The 25,533-nt window shown below is 36.6% G+C and overlaps 1 protein-coding gene across 2 annotated transcripts in view; it reads left to right on the top strand.

Moving 5' to 3' along the window:
- PHKB (phosphorylase kinase regulatory subunit beta) overlaps nt 1-25,533 on the top strand; it is a 227,914-nt gene that overhangs the window by 185,089 nt on the left and 17,292 nt on the right. For both annotated transcript variants that reach the window (XM_070388471.1, XM_070388472.1), the window contains 6 exons: nt 2,466-2,527; nt 2,613-2,775; nt 3,909-3,990; nt 5,962-6,019; nt 8,138-8,228; nt 11,037-11,239. In XM_070388471.1, coding sequence (XP_070244572.1) covers nt 2,466-2,527; nt 2,613-2,775; nt 3,909-3,990; nt 5,962-6,019; nt 8,138-8,228; nt 11,037-11,239 — 659 coding nt within the window. The remainder of the gene's footprint in view (nt 1-2,465; nt 2,528-2,612; nt 2,776-3,908; nt 3,991-5,961; nt 6,020-8,137; nt 8,229-11,036; nt 11,240-25,533) is intronic.

Genomic DNA, 25,533 nt, shown 5'->3' with positions numbered 1-25,533 from the left:
CCTGTGTACTTCTCTGGGCCTTTATTTAAGGCTCTTTCAAATGTCTTCAGCCCATGATCTATAGTCTCTCTCATCACTGGGCCTCAGCATCACTTCCTAGCTTCATCACCCAGGACATGTCTCCATGCAGCTAATTCTCAGTCCTGCTTTCCACTCCAAGAGTACTGAGTACTTTCCAAATCTTTAATGTGATTTATTTTTTTCCCTGTTCATGCTATTACTCTATTCTAGAACTGCTTTTTTTTTTTCCTTCTAAGTCATACACTTTAATTTTATAACTTAATCTCACCTCTTTAGTGAAGTCTCCAAGTCTGGAATTAATTTCTCCTTCCAGTGTGTTTCTGTGGCATTTTCCTTGAGCTTTGCTATAGCTCTTATTTTAGGTAGAACTAGTTTCTTAGGCCTGCTTCCCTGTGTGGATTGAAAACTCTTATTAGTCCAGGCTTTACTCATCTCTGCATTCTCAGAGTATTCTGCTCACTACTGTTCTCTCTGTAAGAAATATGTAAATATTGGTTCCTTGATTCAACAAATACTGAGTGCCCTCTCTAGGCAGTGGAGATATAATGGTGAAAAAAAAATATACAGAGTTCCTGATCTCATGAGACTTATTTTAGTAGGAGAGCAAAACCAAAGATAAGGCAAGATAGGGATTCAGAATAATGGGATGGAGAACACTCTTTGGTGGTATGTTCAGTTGGAGAGGGCCTTGGGGGATATAATTGAATATCACTGACAGGATACCTTTTTGAATACTGTATTGCATTTGACACATATTTGTCAATATTAATTTATTTAATTACTATCAGAACTAAAGTATTAATGCCTAGCAAAATAATTGCAATAGTTTTTTATAAAACTAGCCAAGATTTTATAATACCTACACATGGAGTATAACCTTTAAAAATTATGAATCACTGCATTGTACATCTATAACATATAATATTTTACAAATGTAATTCAATTTTAAAAATAATTTAGGAGCCTCTGCAACCAACTAAATTTTTTAAATCAAAAACTCTGTAGATTATTAATGAAATCTACAACTTATCTGTTAATTCAGAGTAGCATTTACTTTATGGGCTGAATTAATGTGTATTATGTGCATTTTGTTCATGCTACATCCTTAATACCTAGCATAGTGCTTGGCATATATGTGTTCAGTAAATATTTGTCTAATAAATTAGTTAACTGTAGAGCAACATGTTTAGGGGTAAGTCTGCATCTTAGGAAATACCACTCTGTAGACTTCAGTTTTGCTTGGCACTGCCCTCTGCCCAGGCACAGACTGTGGCTGGGCCACATAAAAATGTGCAAATTAGTTGCATATTGGCCTGTCTCATTCAGACTCTGCAAGGAGGCTTTAGTATGATTGGTAACATGTTCCTTCTGCTATTTGTAGTGGATATTTGTTGATCATCTACTTTATGAATTTTCACTAGAAGAGAAGGCAGCACATCTCTGGTGGTTAACCAACAAGAGTAACATTCCCTAAATCCTGTGGCTTCACATTTGAAATGAACAGGAGAAAATAGAAAAAGTAATATATGTAACACAGTTTTGATTAAAGAATTACCTTATTTTTAAAGTAACAATTTATGGCTTGTTTCCTTGTCAGTATATTTCTCACTTTTATCTGACAATTCATCAGATATTTAGAAGTGACACTTAGTGGTAAAAATCATTGTGGGTTATCATTCATTTATACATGAACCACTGACAAGCAACTATTATGTTCAAGTTTGGCCTCATTTAGTTTGCTCAAGGGGTTCTCTGGTAGCTCAAACGGTAAAGAATCTGTCTACAATGCAGGGGGCCTGGGTTCGATCCCTGGGTTGGGAAGATCCCCTGGAGGAGGGCATGGCAACCCACTCCAGTATTCTTGCCTGGAGAATCCCATGGACAGAGAAGCCTGGCGGGCTATAGTTCATGGGGTCGCAAAGAGTCGGACATGACTGAGCAACTAACACACACACAATGGGATATAAAATGACCAAATATTGCTTGCCAGAATACAGAGAAGCACTGGCCTAGATCATCAATAACTTCATGATCCTGAAAAATGGAGATTTGGCAGTATCTTATCATTGGATAGCCTTGAAATATATTATGGTAGCCAAATCTAAAGAGTAATTTCACATTATATTTTCTGAATACAGTTTTAATATTTCATGTTTTTTTTAAGCATCAAATTTTTGTCTTTTAGCACTTTAATAAGTTCTGAGTTTTTAATTGAACTTATAAATAAGAGGATAGAAAGAAGAAACAGTTCATCTGATTCTGCTATTTATTATAACTCATGAACTTGTAGCTGGATGTTTATGTTCTGTTTCAGGGGGCTTGTTGTATGTGAAAATCTGTCTGATTTTAAAGTATTGTATACTTACAGAATAGTATGTGCATAAATCATAACGTTATTGCTTGATAAATTTAAGAGTTGTGAATCTTTCTCAATTGCATTTCAGACACTAATATCTGGAGCTGTGGTTGAACAACTTGACTTCTTACGAATCAGTGAAATAGAAGAGTAAGTTCCTTTAGGTTATTTATTGTGTTTCTTGAGATTCCATTAGGAATGCAGGAAATATGAAACTTTTTCTTTTAAATTCTAGGCTTCCAGAATTTAAGAGTTTTGAGGAATTAGAAGTTCCCAAACATTCAAAAGTCAAACGACAAAGCAGCACCTCCAATGCTCCCGAACAGGAACAGAAGCCAGACGTTACCATGACTGAATGGAGAAACAAACTCACCCATGAAATTCTTCAAAAACTGAATGTGAGGAAGATGCAATTCCCACATGACCCTGAGTGAGGTTGACAGAGCAGGAACTGCCAGGGGCAAACCATATTGCTTTATGTCCTCCCAGAGAAGGTAGCAACTAGCCTGGAAGTAGATGGCCTGTCTATAACTGAGGCAGTAATGAGAAGTAGTTCTCATGATCTAATATTAGCGTGAATGTCTTTAAGATGCTTAAAATGGGTTGTCTTGTGTATGAAAGTATTAAATAGCCCATTAAAGAACCATAGTTGCTTTGGGGATCTCTAGGTTTCTCTTTCAGTGCCCTTTCTCTTCTTTTCCCAGTCTGGGCCTTCTCTCCCGTCTCAGTGTTTAGGTCATGTTTGCTCTGAGTCTCTCCAGTCACTGAAGAAAGCAATCCTTTAACTACATCCATGTGAATATTAGGTTAGCAACCTAGTATTATCCCTTCCCTGAGGTTATTTGCATTTTGGAGGAGGACAGGTGAGGATGTATAGTATAGTATAGTACCTATCAAAGGAAATATAATTCTAATGGTAGAGCTATAAGCACAGTGACATTTTATTGGACCATCCAAATTTGAGTAGGCTAAATATATAGCCTGCCAGATATCAGTTCTTGTGATTGATCGTTACTACCTATAAATCTATATAAGCATGAATATGATATAATAGGCATAAAACATAACACATATAATAAGCAGCCTACACATGTCCCCTTCTTTCATCCTCCTCTCCACAATGGGTCGGTAACAACGTGGTCTCCCATTTATGAACAAGTAAAGTCAAAAAAGGAGCAGATAAATGACTTGGCCAAATCTTTCAGAGGGTGACAGCATCAGTGTCACCTGAATTAGCTTAGAGACAACATATTTTCTATTCATTACTTATCTTATTTCCTGGAAAATTTGATTTTTAAATTCTACTACCCCGGGAAGCCTGCTTGTCTACCCACTGTTTCCAAGGTAGCTAAAATAAATAGTTGTATAATGTCATCTTATGCCTGGTAATATATCAATGACATTTTATCTTTTCTCAATTGCATAGCAGAATATTTCCTCTTTGCATCATGAGGTTTCATGATTAGTTACTCCCTGTGGTAATTTTTGTACCCATTTCATTCCAGTTACTCATAGTGATTTATATTTTTAGGACTGTAGTTGTCTGGCTAGCCAAGCCATCCTACTGGGTATACTGCTCAAAAGAGAAGGCCCCAACTTCATCACAAAGGAAGGTAAGAGTATCTAACTAAGAGAACATTTTAAATAAAAAGACTTCTCTATTTTTGAACATATATCAGAAATGCATAATGAACATGCGCTAAACTGTTACAAGTTATTTTCTTCTCTAGTATACCTTTCTTCTTTAATTTTTAAAAGTTAAAAGTTTTTTAAAAGGAAAATGTTCATTCGTACCCCTAGAATGGAATAGACTGTTTGATGTATGAACTCCTGAATTGCTTTCATGCAGTAATGCTTGTTTGTCTGTCTGATTATCTTAATGGTGTTGGAGCCTGGATTCTGCCTGTGACTGTTAGCCTCTGATGACTCCATAGTTGTTTATTGACAGTTTCTATTTCCACTTTTATTTTCTGTATGTTTTTAAGAACAATACTGAATCATTATAGCCATAAGAATTAGCTCCTTCATGGTCTGCAGCAGCCATTTGGAATGGAACATGGCATTTAATAGAACGCACTGTCAAGATTGTTTACGAAAATAAGTCGTTTCTAACTGTGTTTGTGTCCACTGTGCATTAAGGCTGAAACCCAGTTATCCCTGAAATCTAAAACTAAGGAATCTTTGAATTCTACATCCTGGTCTACTTCTGGCATTTTATAATATAGAATAATGTAGGCTACATTTCAAGTATTTAATATCTAACTACCCAAAATTTTTGGCTCATCTGAAAGTCCTCTGTCCAGTGAGGCATATTGATTTGGTTAGAATTAGAAATTGAGTTGATATTCTAAACAGCAATGTAATTAATAAGATTTATAGTTCTGGTAGTGAACTGAATATAATTGTTTATTCAGATAAACAATTCAGATAAAGAAACTAAGGTCTACTTAGTTTTTACATTACTGTAGCTAAGAGACAACTTTCTTGAGTATTATACAGTCTTAATTTTTTAATTTAATAAAGACAGAAGAAGAACTCTAAGCAGATTTCAAACAGAATCTTTCCGGTTCCTAATTAATCTTGAAACTCAAGTGTGAAAAGGATCCCAGTTATATTGAGGACGTTTATCAGAATTTATACTTTAAAACAATGGGATCATTAAAAAGCAAACATTTCATTAGGAACTTAGAATTCAGAATGGTTATTTTAGTAGTAGGCTTCCCAGGTGACAGCCATGCTAAAAGAACCCGCTTGCCAATGCAGGAGACGTAAGAGATGCCAGTTCACTTGGGTCGGGAAGATCCCCTAGAGGAGGGCATGGCCACCTACTCCTGTATCCTTGCCTGCAGAATCCCATGGACAGAGGAGCCTGCTGGGCTACAGTCTATAGGGTTGCAAAGAGTCGGACATGACTGAAGGGTAAACTTAGCATGTACACGTGTATTTTAGTAGTGCTTTAAAATAAAACAATTTATATAAAATAGTTTATAATGAAAATGTCAAGAGAATTATTTTTCAAACCATTTTTTAAGCTTGGTAATAATATTCATCTGTTACTTAGATATTTAAAAGACTTTACATGTTTTAAATCTGTGAAACTTTATATATTAAAAATCATAAGCATCTGCAGAATCTGAGTATAATTTTATCCAACTTGCTATAAAGCTGTAAAAATAAGTTCAGGGTAAAAAGATAAAGATTCTGTTCTTTACCCTTGTTTGGTTTCTGATCATATACAGAATCATCACATTTTTTTGAACAAATAAATGAAGAAGTTATATATATTCAGAGTCTACAGTATTTTGTTCAATTTGCCATATTCTGTTTTTTTATTTTCTGTAGTAAATTAAAATAACATTTTTATTTGTTAAATATATTGATTGTATATTAAGAAAACAATAAATTTCAAGAAATAAAATATTTATCAAAATCATATACTCAAACTATGTTATAACAAGGGCTGGGGACATTCACACTATATATTTGGGTTACATATTTAATTATTTCAGGTTTTTTAAGGAGAATAAATGTTATGCATTTAATTAAAGCTTTTTTCAACAAAGACTCTATTATCCGATGTCTAGGTACTGTTTCTGATCACATTGAGAGAGTCTATAGAAGAGCTGGCAGCAAAAAACTTTGGTTCGTATTAGCGTCCTTGTCATTATGTTTTTTTACTTGTGTTATCATATTCAGTATCCTAAAGATAATGGACCAGTGTTAAAGGTGGCTAGTCATTCTAATTTCCCCTTTTAAGTTCCAAGGTTGCAGCACTGTGAGTGCCTACTTTCTAAGGATCTGCCTACATTGCATTTTATCTTGGCTCTCCTAAGATATTAAAAGCATGTCTGGGAGTAAAGACATTTGTAGAAATAGAACCTGGAGAGGATGCACTGGCATGATGTTCTAATGACTTTTTCCTATCCTGCACCTCCTCTGTCCCAGCAAGGTGCTTTAGGTTCTAATTTGTATTTTGAAAACTCGTTCCGTTATAGAGGGTCATGAAGAGACCAGTGTTTCGTTTAAACACAAGCAAAGTATAATATACTTAGAAGATAGTTCTCTCATGGCTTAAGTTTAATGAATCCTAACGATTATAGTTACTGCATAAAAAGTAACTGATATGTTCTGCAGAGGTAGTCTCTTCCCAGAGACTGAGGAAAACTTAGGTAAGTTGAGCTAAGATGGTTTACATTCACAGTGGGGTAGGTATGCCTAAATGCATGCCCTCTGCATTTTTGAAGCAATTCTAACAGTTTTACTAGCAGAATCTAACATCCATTATTATCTAATTTTGAAAAAAGAAATCTCAAAGTGTCATGTCATAAGAAACTCCCTTAACTTCAATGAACCTCAGTTTTCTAATCTCTAAAATAAAAGGATTAGACAAAACATCTCTTAGCAGTATTTCCACTCTAATTTATAGTAAATATACTATTCCAGTCAAGAAGAAATTATGTAATAACCCTGTGGTTAAGTCTCAGATTTTTGCTGTAAATTCTCAGCACAGTAAGGCATGCAAACAAATAGATGTTGCTTTTTAGTCAGTAAATTTCAAAGCTGGTCTATAATCTTCGGTTAAGCAAACCTACTTTTACTTTATGTTTAATACTTGTATTTTAGATAAATCATTAGCAAACATTTAGAGTCCTGACTGTTATGTTTAAAAGAACAAACTCCTGGAAGTTTTATTTACTGTATTTTCCCTTTTATGGCTTTCCACTGACACACCCAGGTTGGCGGTACGCTACGGGGCTGCATTTACGCAAATTTTCTTCCTCTATAGCCCCACACATTACTACTTTTCTGGTACATGGGAAACAGGTAACATGCACAAATTGTCGAAACTCCAGCTGCTTGAAACGTGTGGGCTTATTTGCGTTCTCAGGGTTAAATATGTCTTTTGGTCTTATAGTGTGTGGGTGAAAGCTTCTCTAAAAGTAGGAAGTGTTTGTTTCACTAACTTTATCAGATATGACTGAATTTTCTACTAGTTCATCTATGTTGAGATTAAGCAATGTGTTTTTTATAGGTCAACTTCCATGGATATCCTGAAATACAAGGAAACACCTTTAAACCTACATTTTTATTTTATTTTCTCCATCTGAAAGTTCCACATGGATTTTTACTTTTGATGGGGGGAAATGTTTTATGTATTGCATGTGCTGTGCTTAAAAATCTGTTCTCCTTACAGTCTAAGACGTTTTCAGAAATGTTAAAATAGTAGTGTGAATTAACTTCCTTCAACATTCTGGCAAGGAAAAAAAAAAACAAAAAACGCTGGTATCTCATTGTATCACTTCCTAAAATTGAGTACTAAGTGAATTCCCTAATCCAGGGATTTGGTTACTAGGCACCAAAGGAAACTTGATTTACAGCGGTTATAGGAATAGTGTCATGTACCCGTGACAGTCTTAATAATAAATTTTTTAATACAAAATCAGAATAATCAATTCCTCCTCCAATACCACTCCCTAACAAAGGGATAGTTAGGCTTCCTTTTCTTTCTTTTTAAGTTGTTAATGGCAGGAATAATGCTGGTGGCAGAGGTGAGGGTGAAGCTCTCCCTCCCTAATTCTGGATAGTCCTACAGTCTGGAAGATTTCAGCTGTTAGGTCCAGTGTCTTGGGGTCAGCGTTTCATCCATATTATTAAGCGAGGACCTAATTGTACAGATTTTTTAATTCCCCCCATTCAGGGGCCCAATCATTCATCATTTAGATTTGTCAACCTCTGGCGTGCTCTCTTCTTTGCCCCCAGGTCGGTGGTGCGCCATGCAGCAAGTCTTTTAAGTAAACTAGTGGACAGCCTGGCCCCATCCATTACTAATGTTTTAGTGCAGGGCAAACAGGTAAGTAGCTGATTTTCAGACTCTGGGTCACAGTCACAAAGATTTCTGGGTAGGACCCTGGCTTTTAAATCTGGCAAGTCTCAGCATCGCAGGCCTCTCACAACCACATTTACAGGGCTCAGGCATTTCTACAGAAGGCTCCTTCCCCAAGCAAAATCTAGTCTTAAAGAAGCACAGATATAGGATATCTGTGCTGCACCTTAGAGATTTAATTTTAAGCTCCTGTGTTAACTCGAGATCAGTGAAAATACTGACAAAGAAAATGGTGTGACACCTACTAAAGCACTGCAGATAGGCTTAGGATAGGTGGGGCAATGACAGGGAGTAGTGAAGGGCACATTCTCCTTTTACTTCACCAGGACTCTTCTCCCCATTAGAAATGCACTGGCTCCCCACCTTCTTAACCCTCTGGGCCCCCTCTCCTTCCAGGTTCTCCCCTCCCACCAGGGCCAACTCTTGCCAGCTCTTGCTCACAGAAAACCATTAGCAGTCCCTTTCTCCTCTGGGTTCTCAAAATAGGCCTGTTAGACTTTTCACCATCTGCCCTGGATCCCGGTTCATTTGAATGTGTGTCTCTCACAGGGTAGACCAAAGCCCTGGAAGCCAGGGCCCATGTCTTGTCCAGCACCACCCCTTTGTGCCCACCATGGCCTTGTCGAGGCACTTGATGAATGTGGGCTGAATTGAGCCTGTGCATGTGGGTATGTGGAGTGGGATATGGCTGCTCAGTTTTTGTTTTTCTGTAAGCTCTGATTACTTGGCTGAATCATCATTTGATTGGAGTGAAAAGCTGTGTGCTTTCTATCTCTTCTTTGGGAATATGTGTGCTTTATCATGTCTTCCTGACAATTAACCTAGGGATGTAATAAGCTTTAATAATGCAAAAAACTTTAACCCTCTTTGATGGAATCAACCCATTGTTCATATCTCAGGGCTCTTAGTTCATTAAAATTGAAATTATTTCATCTTGACATCAAAGTTTTAAATGTTGAAAGAATAAATGATCCTATTCTGTAATATTTAATAGCTAAAAATTATTGTACTAAAAAAATTCCTGAGAAAAAATTTCAGTCTCTTCATAGATGTTATTTTCTGTTTTTTCCAAATTACTAAAAGAATTTTCATCCTTGTTTATCAGCTAAATAGACCAAGGCACAGGTAGTAACTTATTGGATGCCTTTTCTCATTGCAATCCTCAGTCCAGCCTCAGAGTTCTATATTTTTGCCTTGGACTGAGCCACCTCTTAAAGAAACTAAACAGGCTTTGGGAAGCTATTTTTTCCTTGGATTTTAGGCCCCTGTAGTATATCTGAAAATATCGTTAATTCTGTGACATATGAATGAATGAGAAGGTTTTGGAGATCTCTGAGGTCACTGGCATCTGGCAGTTGAAGAGGGGTTAGGTGGTTACAGTTGGTCATGTCCATTCTGTGCCCTATCTAGAGGGCGATTGCTGCCTATGATCCTGAGACTCAATTCCCCAGATCAAAATCCTAGCGCCTTGGAACCTGTCCTGAGGCTGTAACTGGACTATTGTCCACCAGACCTGCACATCTCCCAGGGAAATAGTCAGTTACAGACTTGTTTGGAGCCCTGTTTCAAGTGTATGGAGTTTATTCACTGACTGCATCTTACCCTTTTAAAAGAGGAAATGAAAATGGAGCATTCCAAGTTTGCATTTGCTCATTTATGAAATGCCACCCTGAGAACTGAAGTAATACTGCTTCTACACTTCTACTTCTGCACTTTCAGATGACCTCAAGCTCTCTGGAATGAAATAGTGGTTTAGTCATCATTGCTTCCAGAGGCAATGATGTACTTAGCTTCTGTTTGTTTTTTTCTTTACAAGCTGACATTTTAATAAAAGTAATCGCACTTGGACTAACTGGTTGGTACCACTTGTGTTGCAAACTAGCAATTTAGTCCATCACAAAATTTGGGCAGAAGACCTCTATTCTGCTTTCTCCTTTCATGTCAGAAAACACAAGGACTCTTTGATATCCTCTTCTTCTTCCTGCCTCTTATAAGTGTGCCCTGTACAAGGAAGAGAGAGGAAATGAGGAAGGAGGGGATGCAGACTCTTCTGCATGCAGACTCTTCTGGGTGGCAGAGTACTAAGACAAGAGGAGAGAGGGGGCAGAGTATTTATTCCTCTTGCCCAGCCTCAGCAGCACTTTTAGCTTTGAATTTTCTTTGCCGTTTCCTCTGTGCTTTCCCATTTCGCTGGCTTGTGGGCAGCCTTATTTATTCCCCTCCACAGGCCAGAGATACATCCAAAAGTATTTCAGCACTCACTGGGTACCTGACTATGTGCCAGGAAAAGTGGGTCTTCACTACAACTATGTCCTTGTACCTACCTTTGAAAAAGTTAGTATTGTTAAAGAGCAAAAACTTCCACATGAGAAACTGTAAAAGAAGTGAAGAACATACTCTCAAATACTAAATTGTATAGACTTTTCACTAAAGTAAAACTGTTTTCTCTGAGGAGTTTCTGGTCCTAAAGTCATTCAGAATAATTTTATCATAATAGTTATTTATATTCCTTCCCTGCTTTTATCCACTCACCTTCATTCCCGTAGCTGGGACCCTAACCTGCCCTTGTATTTTAGACGAGACTGAACCATCATGAACTCCAATGGGAGTCATGCTTTGAAGGCCTTTTTAATAAATAGCAGGAGCAGTTATTCTGCCTAATTCCCTAGCTTGCATAGAGTAATTTCAGCCTGCCAGTCATCCTGAGCCTTGAATTTTTTTTTTTAATCTATTAGTAGCTAGGAAATTTTTACAATAAAATTCTGCCACCTATAGGTAACTCTGGGTGCCTTTGGGCATGAAGAAGAAGTTATCTCTAATCCTTTGTCTCCGGGAGTGATTAAGAACATCATCTATTACAAGTGTAATACCCATGATGAGAGGGAGGCAGTAATTCAACAAGAACTGGTCATCCATATTGGCTGGATCATCTCCAATAATCCAGAATTATTCAGTGGCATGCTGAAAATACGAATTGGGTGAGTAAATACTTTCCATTTGCATAAAGAGAATTGTTCAGGTTGTCCTCAGTGTCTCTGAGTGAAGTGCTGCCTCAGATCTGGTGGGTATTTGGGAAAGTGTTTCTTCCCCTAAGTCATAGAGAAAACATCTGGTGATATGAAGAAATAAATACTAGTGGCCTAAAAAAAGTCCGTTGTTTATTTGACTCCCACATGAGAAGTAGTGAAGTAACTCTGTTCTCTGATAAAATCAAACACAAGAAAGTTTAAACAGTTGTATCATGTTAAAAACAAAAAATAAAACTCCCCACTATGCACAATACTTGTAAAAATTCCTATAAAGTGAATAAGCCTTAAGAGTAAAATGATTTTTTAGTAAAGCTAGATGTCAAAAAGACACACTCAGATAAAAATTTGGTCCTTTTAAGAATATTCTTCTGTATCTGTTTCCCACCAAAATCTGAATTTTAGTCCTTAAAATCATAAGTGTTCTCTTTGGAGAAGTTGAAAGTAAGGCTCTGGTAATCTTGAATGTTCTTCATCAAGCATTGTGTGAGGCAGCACAGTAAGGTATGTGACCAGGCTCTGGGATCTGGCAGAACTGAGTGCAAGTCCTGACCTGTGCTCATCATCTCAGTAGTCTGGGGTCAGAGGGCTGAACCTCCCTCCAACTTTCATTGTTTTATGTAAGATCAAACAAGGTAATATGTTTAAAACACCTGCCACAACTGCATATAAGTGCTTCTTTTCATTTCTTAAAACATATTTTTGTACAAATATCACATAAATATGTTCTAATTGTAAAAAATCAAGTGTGTGAGCATATAGAGTAACCTAGTATATGGCCAATTTGGAGATTGTTCCTCAAATATTTGAATATGTATCCTAGCCACAGCAATCAGACAAGAAAAAGAAATAAAAGGTATCCAAATTGGAAGAAAAGAGGTAAAATTGTCACTCTATGCAGACATGTTACTATATATAGAAAACCCTAAGGACTCAAAGGGCTTCCCTTGTGTCTCAGATGGTAAAGAATCCACTTACAATGTGGAAAACCCAGGTTCAATCCCTGGGTCAACAAAATCTCCTGGAGAAGGGAATGGCTACCCACTCCGATATTCTTGCCTGGAGAATTTCATGGACAGAGGAGCCTGTGAGCTACAATCCTTGGGGTCACAAAGAGTCAGACACGACTGAGTAACTAACATGTACACAAGGACTCCACAAAAACTACTAGGTCTAATAAATGAATTCAGCCAAGTAGCAGGATACAAGATTAACATTTAGGAATCAATTGCATCCATTTATACTAACAATGAAATATCAGCAAATGTAAAAAAAAAAAAGAAAGCAACCTTTTAAAATTGCACCTCCCCAAAAAATAAATAAATAAAATACCTAGGAATAAACCTGACCAAGGAGATGAAAGTTTTATACACTGAGAACTACAAAACATTAATAAAGGTGATAAAAGAGGACTCAAAGAAATGGAAGGATATCCCATGCTCTTGGGTTAGAAGAACTAATATTGTTAAAATGGCAATACTGCCCAAAGCAATCTACAGATTTAATGCTATTCCTTATCTAATTATCCATGACATTTTTCATAGAACTAGAACAAATGATTCAAAAATTTATATGGAACTATAAAAAATGCAGAATTTCTAGAGCGATCCTTAGGAATAAAAAACACATACCTCCTTCAGACTTCAGACAATATACAAAGCTACAACAATCAAAACAATATCATATTAATACAAAAACAGGCAAGCCGATCAATGGAATAGAGAACCCAGAAATAAACCCATACACCCACAGTCAATTCATCTTCAAAAAGGAGGCAAGAATATAAAATAGGGAAAAGACAGTCGCTTCAGCAAGTGGTGCTGGCAAAGTTGGACACCTGTGTGTAAATCAGTGAAGTTAGAACACACCCTCACACCATGCACAAAGGTAAATTCAAAATGGCTTAAAGAGCTAAACGTAAGACATGGCACCACAAAACTCCTAGAAGAGAACATAGGGAAAAACATTCTCTGACATAAATTGTACCAATGTTTTCTAAAGTCAATCTCCCAAGACAATAGGAATAAAAATAAATGGGACCTAATCAAACTTCCTTTGTACAACAAAAGAAGCCATTAAAGAAAAAAAAAAAAGCCTATATAATGGGAGAAAATATTTGCAAATGATGTGACAAACTAGGGCTTAATCTCCAAAATGTACAAACAGTTCATACAATAAAAAAACCTAATCGAAAAATAAAAAGACCATAATAGACATTTCTCCAAAGAAGACATACAGATGACCAGTAGGCGCATGAAAAGATGCTCAACATCACAAATCATTAGAGAAATCAAAGCAACAATGAGATACCACCTCACATTGGTCAGAATGGCCATCATTAAAAAGTCTTACAAATGACAAATGGTGGAGAGGGGGTGGGGAAAAGGAACCTTCCTACACTGTTGGTGGGAATGTAAGTTGGTATAGCCACTATGGATAGCAGTTTAGAGGTTCCTGTGAAAATTGAAAATAGAATTATTAATACCATATGGTCTAGCAATCCCACCCCTGGGCATATACCCAGACAAAGGTATAATTCAAAAAGATACATGCACTCCTATGTTCATAGGCTCTTTGAAAAGAACAATAGTGAGTCTCTGTCAGGCACAAATACATGTGATTGTGTGTGAGGGTGAATAAGTGGGAATACAGGATGCTAATTTTGTGATTAAATCAATATCTTTACTATTTCTGTCCTACTTGACCTTCAATTGCTAATAAATTATAAGATGTTCTCCTGATTATGAATTTGTCAATTTCCCCTTGCATTTTTATCAGTTTTGCTTTCTATATTTTAATGCTTTGTTTTTGTTCATGTTACCTTGTAGTTTTAATGATACAATTTTGCTTGTGTCATTTATTTTCTAATTGAATTATTTTTTAAAAGTTATTTTTAATTTCAAACATCTACAAAAGCATAGAAAATAGTGTAATAAAGCCCATATTATTACTGAGCTTCAACAATATCATCATATAGCCGATTTTATTTCACTCATACCTCCCTACTATTCATCTCATCCATAGTCTCCTTTGATTCCATCATATTATTTAATCTGTAAATACTTCAGTATGTATCTCTAAGACATAGAGACTTTTAAAAAGCATAACCATGATCCCATTACAATGTATAAAATATAACAAATGAATTCCTTTTGTTTAATGTTCCTACCATTACTTTTTAATATTACTTTTTCTTTTTTATTGTTATTAACTTGGTATAGTTTTCCATTTGTTTACCTTCAGTGTTCTTTTTTCATTTTGATTAGGTATGTCTTTTATATTTAACATCTATGCTCTATTTACTTTTAATCTAATCTGAGATTATCTTGTAATAGAAATATATATGTCATATTTTTGCCATTTCATTTCTATTTCGACTTATTCCTGCCATTTTATTTTGTTTTCTAGTTACCATGCTTTTTTGTTCTTACTTTTTTTCTTTCTCCTTTATTGCTAGGTTGATACCCTTTCATTTCTTAGTTTTAATTTTGGATGTGAGTTTGAAGCACTTTATGTAAAATGATCACCCATTTTTTTCCTTCAAAAAATTTCATTAAAAACTAGTTGCTTTTTGGGAATTATCTGCAAGCCTCTTTGATCAATAATTCTAATTTTTGAAATTTAGACATACTTAAGAGCAGTCTTCATTTCGGCCTTGTTTGAAATAGTCAAACACTGAGAATAACACTGAGATATCCATAAGTAAGAAATAGTTCAAATAAGTTGTTAGCCATATAATAAAATGTTTTGCCACCATTACAAGTAACAAGATAAGGTTAATACACTGGCATTTATAAATTTTTGTTATTGTTCAATCACTAAGTCGTGTCTGACTCTTTGTGACCCCATGCCTGGACTGCAGCATGCCAGGCTTCCCTGTCCTCTATCTTCCAGAGTTTGCTCAAGTTCATGTTCATTGAGTCAGTGATGCCAAGTAACCATCTTATCCTCTGACACCCCCTTCTTTTGCCTTCAGTATTTCCCAACAGCAGGGTCTTTTCAAATGAGTTGGCTCTTCACATCTGGTAGCCATAGTATTGAAGCTTCAGCATCAGTCCTTCCAGTGAATATTCATGGTTGATTTCTTTTAGTACTGACTTGTTTGATCTCCTTGCAGTCCAAGGGACTCTCAAGAGTCTTCTCCAGCACCCACAATTCAAAAGCATCAATTCTTCAGTTCTCAGCCTTCTTTATGGTCCAGCTCTCACATCCATACATGACTACTGGATAAACCGTAGCTTGGACTATATGGACCTTTGTTGGCAAAGTGATGTCTTTGATTTTTAACACACTGTCTAGGTTTGTCATAGCTTTCCTTCCAAGAAGCAAGCATCTTCTAATTTCATGGCTGTAGTCATCATCCACAGTGATCTTGGAACCCCAAAAAAAAAATCTGTTACTGCCTCTACTTTTTCCCCTTCTGTTTGCCATGAAGTGATGGCATTTATAAGTATCCAAGATAAATTAAGTGAAAAAAGTTGCTAATTTTTTCCATATTTTATCAAATTATTGTATATATATATATGTGTGTATGTATGTATGTCTATATGGAAAAATATACATAAAATCACTGTCAGTTACTCTCTGTGAGAGATTTCTACTTTGTAAGTTGTGTTCAGTTTTATTTAAATTATTTTAGTTGAGGTTATTAGTTTTCAAACTATTTGCCTAATTTCAATTAGAGTATATTTCAGATGAGCTTCCTATTCTTTATCTCCTTTTTCTTTCAATTGAGAATTGAACTCATTCTGCATAGAATTTGACCTGCCTTTTTACCCCTTAAAATAGTTCCTTTTAAATATTATTAATAGGATGTATTCCAAATCAGTTATAAGAACTGTGAATTATATCCTGATTGTTCAGTCTCTATTAGCTCTAAAATTTTCCACTTCAACTTTTGACTACATGTGGGGATGCAGAAATGGGTCTTCTTGTGAGTTGTCTCTAGTTGAAATGTGATTCTTCATATCCATACAATCATTAAAAGTACTCTGTTATCACAAGTTAAGGCATTTCTCTGAGGCTGATTTAGGAGTATAGGTTATAACTCTTCCAAAACACATTCTCTGTAATAAATGTTCTATTCAGGAGACTCTTAAAGCAGTAGTCATCTTTGCTGTGACTTAAGCAAAGTTTTAGAGTGAAAGTAACTGTTCCCCAGTATCTTACAATGCTATATTTTTCAGCCTCTAGTAGTGTTCCCTTTACTGTGTATTCAGCATTTTAGGCTGATTTATGTTCTCTCAAAAATCCAACATAATTTTCTTTCTTGAATTCAAATCTGACCTTCATTCTCTGCATGGAAATGAAGTGTGTTTCCGTTTAGTCAGTCAGTCTCTCAGTTGTGTCCGACTCTTTGCGACCCCATGAATCGCAGCACACCAGACCTCCCTGTCCATCACCAACTCCCGGAGTTCACTCAAACTCAAGTCCATCAAGTCGGTGATGCCATCCAACCATCTCATCCTCTGTCGTCCCCTTCTCCTCCTGCCCCCAATCCCTCCCAGCATCAGTCTTTTCCAATGAGTCAACTCTTTGCATGAGGTGGCCAAAGTACTGGAGTTTCAGCTTTAGCATCAATCCTTCCAAAGAACACCTAGGACTGATCTCCTTTAGAATGGACTGGTTGGATCTCCTTGCAGTCCAAGGGACTTTCAAGAGTCTTCTCCAACACCACAGTTCAAAAGCATCAATTCTTTGGCACTCAGCTTTCTTCAGAGTCCAACTCTCACATCCATACATGACCACTGGAAAAACCATAGCCTTGACTAGTTGGACCTTTGTTGGCAAAGTAATGTCTCTGCTTTTGAATATGCTATCTAGGTTGGTCATAACTTTTCTTCCAAGGAGTAAGCATCTTTTAATTTCATGGCTGCAGTCACCATCTGCAATGATTTTGGAGCCCAAAAAATAAAGTCTGACACTGTTTCCACTGTTTCCCCATCTATTTCCCATGTAGTGGTGGGACCAGATACTATGATCTTCGTTTTCTGAATGTTGAGCTTTAAGCCAACCTTTTCACTCTCCTCTTTCACTTTCATCAAGGCTCTTTAATTCCTCTTCACTTTCTGCAGTTTATTCTAAAAATAGTTTTCTTCCTATTTTTGTATCTAATGTTCTATATGTTCAATGTCTTCTGTGAGAAATATTCTTTTTTCCTTAAACTTTCTCCCAAAATAAAAATGTCAGAACAAAGCATGTGACTTAGTATCTCATGATAGAAAAAAGCTTCATGAAGAAATTTGGCAGACAGCTTTATTCACTGTCCTGAAACTCGTCCTGGGATCAGTTGTGGCATTATATTTCCATTGTGGGTATTAAGAGTATTCCATTGTGGGTATTAAGTATTTTGGGTTTTTGCCCAAAATACTGTGTGTGTTTCCCCCATGTGGTGGACTCACAGGGTCAGCTCTAAAAACTAGGACATTGTCAGTTCGGGATAAGTCTAATTTTTTTTTTTTATAAAGAAAATATATGCACAAAATTTATTTCATGTTGTGAATTTTCTGACAGCTTACCCATAATAGTACTTACATGGATGATTTCTTTCCAGTAGAATTTTCACATGACTTTGAAAATATTTGTTAAAATTGGAAGTTTCCCTTGTTTTTCAGTTATAAGGTTTCTATCCCATGTACATTTTTATATGGTTTTTTGTAGGTATAATTTATTTACAAATCAGTAAGTGAAAGAACTGGGACTTATACCCATACTGCCTGATTTCAAAGTTCTTGTTCTTCGTTCTTAAGTATTGTGCATGTTTTCACTTGCATATACTATTGCTCTTGTCTTGGAAACAGGCCTTACTGTGTTGCTGGTTTTTTTTTCTAAAACCTAGACCATATAGTCCCTTCTACTTGGTTTCAACCCATGACCTGTTTTATATTCAAGTATTCATGATGGTTTTTGTCATTAGTCAGCCTAGGATCAGTACTGTTCAGCATTGTACAGTACAAGGCACACTAAGGAGGCCAAACAGTTCCAAGTTAACAACCATAAAAAATAAGATTTTGCCTCCTTTATTCATGAGACCAAGAAAATGGGGATGATTTGAAACTGATTCTAAGTTATCCCCTTGTGCAGTGCAAGAGATATATTAAGATGCTATAAAAATTTAACAAAGTAACTTGCCCTTGGTTGCAAAACCAAAAACCAGAATTTGAACCTAGGGTGAATGACTCCAGAGTTCATGCTTCCCTATCCCTCTTCCAGCTGTCATGTCTATAAACTAGGGAGGCTGTCCCTGCTTTGGCTTCCTCATTAGATTATGGGGTTCTAGGCAAGAAATGTGAAGGTCTTTTGTAAAAGATAAAACTTAGACAGTATTGGTCTGACATTTGGTGATTTGAGATCCTCTTGTGGCATTTGGAGAACAAGTATCTTGGGGATTTCTTTTTGCATGCCACAAATCCCAAGGAGGAGGATCCCATGCCCCACCCACCCCCACCAACAAACACACACATACTCATCTTCCAGTTCTAGGTTTTCAAAGACCTGCTCCCACAAGAAACATCCACCCTAGAAGTATCCCTTTCCACCATAGTTGATTCTCATTCAAGGCCCAATGGAATGATCCCCAAGCATTTCATATAGAAACCATGATGCAGAATTCCTTTTGGATTCTTGACTGCCATCTGAGATGGTCTTGCCCCTCCATCACCTGGTAGGACTTCATGAAACACATGGTAGACACTCACAAATCCTCCTGTGCCTACCCACATTGCTCCACCATATTAATGGAAAGGTTTTGGAACCCTGTCTCTACTCAAGGGATATCTTAACAACCTCAGAGAATTGCAGTTATCCTGTCTGTGGAGCTTGTGATAGTGCCTCTCTAAAAAGAAATAAAAGATATTTTTGTATCTTTTTAGTATATTTTTATTGCTCTTTATTCTTAATAAATTTCACTCAGACCTCAGCTCCTTAAGCGAATGGCTTCTGGGCATGTTAATATACTTCTCACAGCAAGCACATACTGTTTATGTGTCTTTTAAAATTTTACCTTGAATTAATTCCTGAAAGGTTTTAACTTGCTTAAAATTGATGAAAAATTATTCATTTATAGAGTCCTTGAGTGTCAAATTTTTTATAAATTGTTGGATTTGTTACTCTTTTAAGTCACCTGTTTGTAGCATGATTTTAAAAGAAAGAAGAGAAGGGATTTATACAAAACCTTTTTTTTTTTCACTTCCGTATAAATTAAAGCATTTCAGACTCATTTATATTGACTTTTTACTGTTGTTTCTGTCATTTAAATGTTGAGTATGATTAAAGCTCTGGGAATTGGTGATGGACAGGGAAGTGCTGCAGTCAATGGGGTCACAAAAAGCAGGATACAACTGAGCTACTGAACTGATGATTAAAGACATTGATAGCTTCAGTCAGCTTTAACACCATGCGGCTACTGCTACTTAAGTCACTTCAGTCATGTCCGACTCTGTGCCACCCCATAGACAGAAGCCCACCAGGCTCCACCGTCCCTGGAATTCTCCAGGCAAGAACACTGGAGTGGGTTGCCATTTCCTTCTCCAATCCATGAACGTGAAAAGTGAAAGTGAAGTTGCTTAGTCATGTCCGACTCTTTGCAACCCCATGGACTGCAGCCTACCAGGCTCCTCCATCCATGGGATTTTCCAGGCAAGAGTACTGGAGTGGGTTGCCATTGCCTTCTCCAAATGTCAACATTCACTAGGCTGAATGGGCATAAAAAATAAGAATATTTGTCAATCAGAAATCTTCCAACAAACAAAAGCCCAGGAACAGATGGCTTCACAGCTGAATTCTACCAAAAATTCAGAGAAGAGCTAACACCTATCCTACTCAAACTCTTCCAGAAAATTACAGAGAAAGGTAAATTTCCAAACTCAGTCTATGAGGCCACCATCATCCTAATACCAAAACCAGGCAAAGATGCCACAGAAAAAGAAAACTACAGGCCAATGTCATTGATGAACATAGATGCAAAAATCCTTAACAAAATTCTAGCAAACAGAATCCAACAACATATTAAAAAGATCATATATCATAACCAAGTGGGCTTTATCCCAGGGATGCAAGGATTCTTCAATATTTGCAAATCAATCAGTGTGATACACCACATTAACAAATTGAAAGATAAAAACCATATGAGTATCTCAATAGATGCAGAGAAAGCCTTTGAAAAAATTCAATATCCATTTATGATAAAAACCCTCCAGAAAGCAGGCATAGAAGGAACATACCTCAACATAATAAAAGCCATATATGATAAACCCACAGCAAACATTATCCTCAATGGTAAAAAAATTGAAAGCATTACCCCTAAAGTCAAGAACAAGACAAGGATACACTCTCACCACTACTATTCAACATAGTTTTGGAAGTTTTAGCCACAGCAATCAGAGCAGAAAAAGAAATAAAAGGAATCCAGATTGGAAACGAAGAAGTAAAACTCTCACTGTTTACAGATGACATGTCCTCTATATAGAAAACCCTAAAGACTCCACCAGAAAATTACTAGAGCTAATCAATGAATATAGTAAAGTTGCCGGATATAAAATTAACGCACAGAAATCCCTTGCATTCCTATACACTAACAATGAGAAAACAGAAATTAAGGAAATAATTCCATTCACCATTGCAACGAAAAGAATAGAATACTTAGGAATAAATCAACCTAAAGAAACAAAGGACCTATATATAGAAAACTATAAAACACTGATGAAAGAAAAAATGACACAAATAGATGGAGAAATATACCATGTTCATGGATCGGAAGAATCAACATAGTGAAAATGAGTATACTACCCAAAGCAATCTATAGATTCAATGCAATTCCTGTCAAACTACCAACAATATTTTTCAGAGAACTAGAACAAATATTTTCACAATTTGTATGGAAATACAAAAAACCTCGAATAGCGAAAGCAATCTTGAGAAAGAAGAATGGGACTGGAGGAATCAACCTGCCTGACTTCAGGCTATACTACAAAGCAACAGTCATCAAGACAGTATAGTACTGGCACAAAGACAGAAGCATAGATCAATGGAACAAAAATAGAAAGCCTAGAGATATAAATCCATGCACCTATGAACACCTTATCTTTGACAAAGGAGGCAAGAACATACAATGGAGAAAAGACAGTCTCTTTAACAAGTGGTGCTGGGAAAACTGGTCAGCCACTTGTAAAAGAATGAAACTAGAACACTTTCTAACACCATACACAAAAATAAACTCAAAATCGATTAAAGATCTAAACATAAGACCAGAAACTTTAAAACTCCTAGAAGAAAACATAGGCAAAACACTCTCTGACGTAAATCATAGCAGGATCCTCTATGACCCACTTCCCAGAGTAATGGAAATAAAAGCAAAAATAAACAAATCAGACCTAATTAAACTTAAAAGCTTTTGCACAACAAAGGAAACTATAAGCAAGGTGAAAAGACAGCCTTCAGAATGGGAAAAAATAACAGCAAATGAAGCAACTGACAAATAATCTCAAAAATATACAAGCAACTCCTGCAGCTCAATTCCAGAAAAATAAGCGACCCAATCAAAAAGTGGGCCAAAGAACTAAACAGACATTTCTCCTAAAAAGACATACAGATGGCTAACAAACACATGAAAAGATGCTCAACATCACTATCAGAGAAATGCAAATCAAAACCACAATGAGGTACCATCTCATGCCAGTCAAAATGGCTGCTATCAAAAAGTCTACAAACAATAAATGCTGGAGAGGGTGCAGAGAAAAAGGAACCCTCTTACACTGTTGTGGCAAGGCAAACTAGTACAGCTACTATGGAGAACAGTGTGGAGATTGCTTAAAAAACTGGAAATAGAACTGCCATATGTCCCATCAGTCCCACTGCTGGGCATACACACCGAGGAAACCAGAATTGAAAGATACACATGTACCCCAATGTTCATCGCAACACTGTTTACAATAGCCAGGACATGGAAGCAACCTAGATGTCCATCTGCAGATGAATGGATAAGAAAGCTGTGGTACATATACACAATGGAGTATTCAAATCAGATCAGTCGCTCAGTCATGTCCAACTCTTTGCGACCCCATCAATTGCAGCACGCCAGGCCTCCCTGTCCATCACCAACTCCCGGAGTTCACTGAGACTCACGTCCATCGAGTCAGTGATACCATCCAGCTATCTCATCCTCTGTCGTCCCCTTCTCCTCCTGCCCCCAATCCCTCCCAGCATCAGAGTCTTTTCCAATGAGTCAACTCTTCGCCTGAGGTGGCCAAAGTACTGGAGTTTCAGCTTTAGCATCATTCCTTCCAAAGAACACCCAGGGCTGATCTCCTTCAGAATGGACTGGTTGGGGTATTACTCAGCTGTTAAAAAGAATACATTTGAATCAGTTCTAAGGTGGATGAAACTGGAGCCTATTATACAGAGCAAAGTAAGTCAGAAAGAAAAACACCAATACAATATATTGATGCATATTAATGGAATTTAGAAAGATGGTAACGATGACCCTATATGCAAAACAGCAACAGAGACACAGATGTAAAGAACAGACTTTTGGACTCTGTGGGAGAAAGTGAGGGTGGGATGATTTGAGAGAATAGCATTGAAACATGTATATTATCATATGTGAAATAGATCGCCAGTCCAGGTTCAATGCATGAGATAGGGTGCCCAGGGCTGGTGCACTGGGATGACCCTGAGGGGTGGGATGGGAAGGGAGGTGGTAGGGAGGATCAGGAGGGGGAACACTTATACACCCATAGCTGATTCATGTGAATGTATGGCAAAAACCACCATGATATTGTAAAGTAATTAGCCTCCAATTAAAATAAGTTTTTTAAAAAAAGAATATTTGTCTTGCTCATGGTATGTGTTACCCATAACTCTCCTGCCCTATATAAGCTTATATCTCTCTGTTTTAACCCCTTTCTCTCTCAGGTTTTTCGGTTTTTAATTTTATTTATTTACATCACCCACTGCATCAATTTCTAAACCAATACCACCATGTTTCTTTTCTCTTTTTCCCAAGGTTAATCCTGCCAGTGCAGTTTCTTTGACATTACTGCTATCAGGCACTCCAGTGAAGAAAATTAACCTGCTCACAGGATTGGTATTCTAGTCTGATAATGATTTGATTTGCTGTCTTGTTATTGATTTGTGCTCCAGCTTTCAGGTTGAAATAGATCAAGTTCCTGACAGGCCCATTACCATAAAGACCTCCAATCAACTGTTTTCTGCTCTAGGTCTGTCATTCAGGAGATAACCCTTGAGGATATATGTTATCAACTCTCTTTCATCACTGCTTTGCATACTGCCAGGTCATCCTCTGTAAGCAACTTGGATCATTGCATGTCTTCTATTGCCCACAGGAGCATCTGTGGGTCACCCATCCAGTGCTTAGAGAAGTCCATTGGTGTCACAGGTACCAGGCCTGTGGAGATAGGGAAAAGGAGGTAAATGCAGCTCTGAGGTCATTAGTGTAGTTTGATACTCATTCACAGGACTTTGCTTGTGACATTTGATACGAGGTAAGAAAGTGAGATGATAGAGTTCCACCTCTCTTTTGTTGTGATTAGATCACAGGTGGGGTGGGTGAGTGATTGTTCTCCAGTTACCAGACAGGAAGCTCACTTTACCTTATTAAATTGTCACCCTCTCTGTATTAATAGGAATCAAACAAAATATCCCTTCTTGCAACTTTCTTATTTCCTATCATATAGCTTAGTAAAATGCTTGCATACAGTTAGTCATTCACTTGTTTAGCAGTAAACGTGGCAAATACTTCTCAGTATCTTGAAATAAACTCAAAATAATTAATTTAAATGTTGTTTCTTGCTATGGATCAGTGCTATTGTTTATTGCATTTTTTTTTTCTTCAGAAAATGTCAGCTGTTTCTGATTTGTCAATGATGTCAGATTTCCATCAACTTTATTTTCTATTTCACTCCTTAATTGGGGCAGGTTGGAAAGAAAAATGCCAGTACATATACAATATGCTAACCAACCTCACATCCCACAGAGTTTTTAGAAGGACAAGCTAATTCCCAGGACTATGTAGGAATACTAGTTTGCCTCTTCACATTTTTCTAGCAGTGTGGAGGAATTCATTGTCAAGTCAGACCATGATACGTTTGAAGGTTGATCTGGTCAGTCATGTGTATCTTCCTCTTTCTCATTTGCTTATTGGCAAGTAGAGCATGTCCCTGGTTCTTTAGACAGACTGAATTTATAAGGATCTTGTCCAAGGATAACCTTCATTCTTTTGACCTTTCACAGTTGCTTGCTTGCTTGCTTTCCCCATTTTGCATTAACTGCTTTTACACTGGAATTGTCAAATCAGGTTTGGTGACTTTGTCAGCAGCAATGAGGGTAAGAAACCAGATTTTCCCATGCAAGGAATTAATGCCCTTTTGTATTAGTAATTCTAAAAATTGGTTAAAATGTCTTTGATTTTACTCTCTTGGTTTTTTACTTTCTCGAAGTCTCTGACAGTTCATATCTAAAGCTGTTTTGATATGAACTCTGTTTTAGTCTTTTGAACAATTCCAAGCTAAACAGATTAACTTAACCAATATTTTTTAGTGAATGATTTATTTTTTTTAACAGTCTGACAAATAAGATTAATTTGTGCTCAAATCAATGAAAAACAGTCACCTTTCTTTGGTGGCTGCTGAGCACTATGTTTTCTGTAATTTGCTCACAGAACTGCTGAGACTTTGTGAATAGAAGTCTTGGGAAAATTTTTAGATCTCCAGCTATCTTTGTTTATGGCATTGAAGGTTTTAAAAGGTAAATGTGATAGATATTGTTTAGTTTTAATAGCTCAAGTTTTGGGAAGACCTTAAAAAGTGTTTTAAAATGTTTTTAATTACTTATTTTAAAAGAGGATATGTACCTCCTAAAGTTAAATTGATGTGGCACTTCTTCCAGCCTGAGTCTGAGAGTCAAGTAAAAGGAGTTTGCTAACATAATCTGAACATAACATCTGAACATAAAAATTGAACTCTATAATTTCAAAAGCCTTTTAACAATTTTTAACATAACATTCTTATTTTTTCTTCAAAATACTTTCATAAAATGAGCTAAACAAGTAATAGTAATATAGTATGCCCATTTGAAAAATAACTTGCAAATGGAGCTTAGTTGGTTAGTGACAGAATTGGTATTCAGGTCTGTCTTTATTGTTTTTGCTTTTCATCCTGACAAAATTTAACAATGTGTAATAGTAGAACAATTTGGTAAATTCTTATGTACTCATTATTTAAATGAGTAAA

Source organism: Bos mutus, chromosome 18 (genome assembly GCF_027580195.1).
Source record: "Bos mutus isolate GX-2022 chromosome 18, NWIPB_WYAK_1.1, whole genome shotgun sequence".
Lineage (NCBI taxonomy): Eukaryota > Metazoa > Chordata > Mammalia > Artiodactyla > Bovidae > Bos > Bos mutus.
This window is presented reverse-complemented; position numbering and strand designations above follow the sequence as displayed.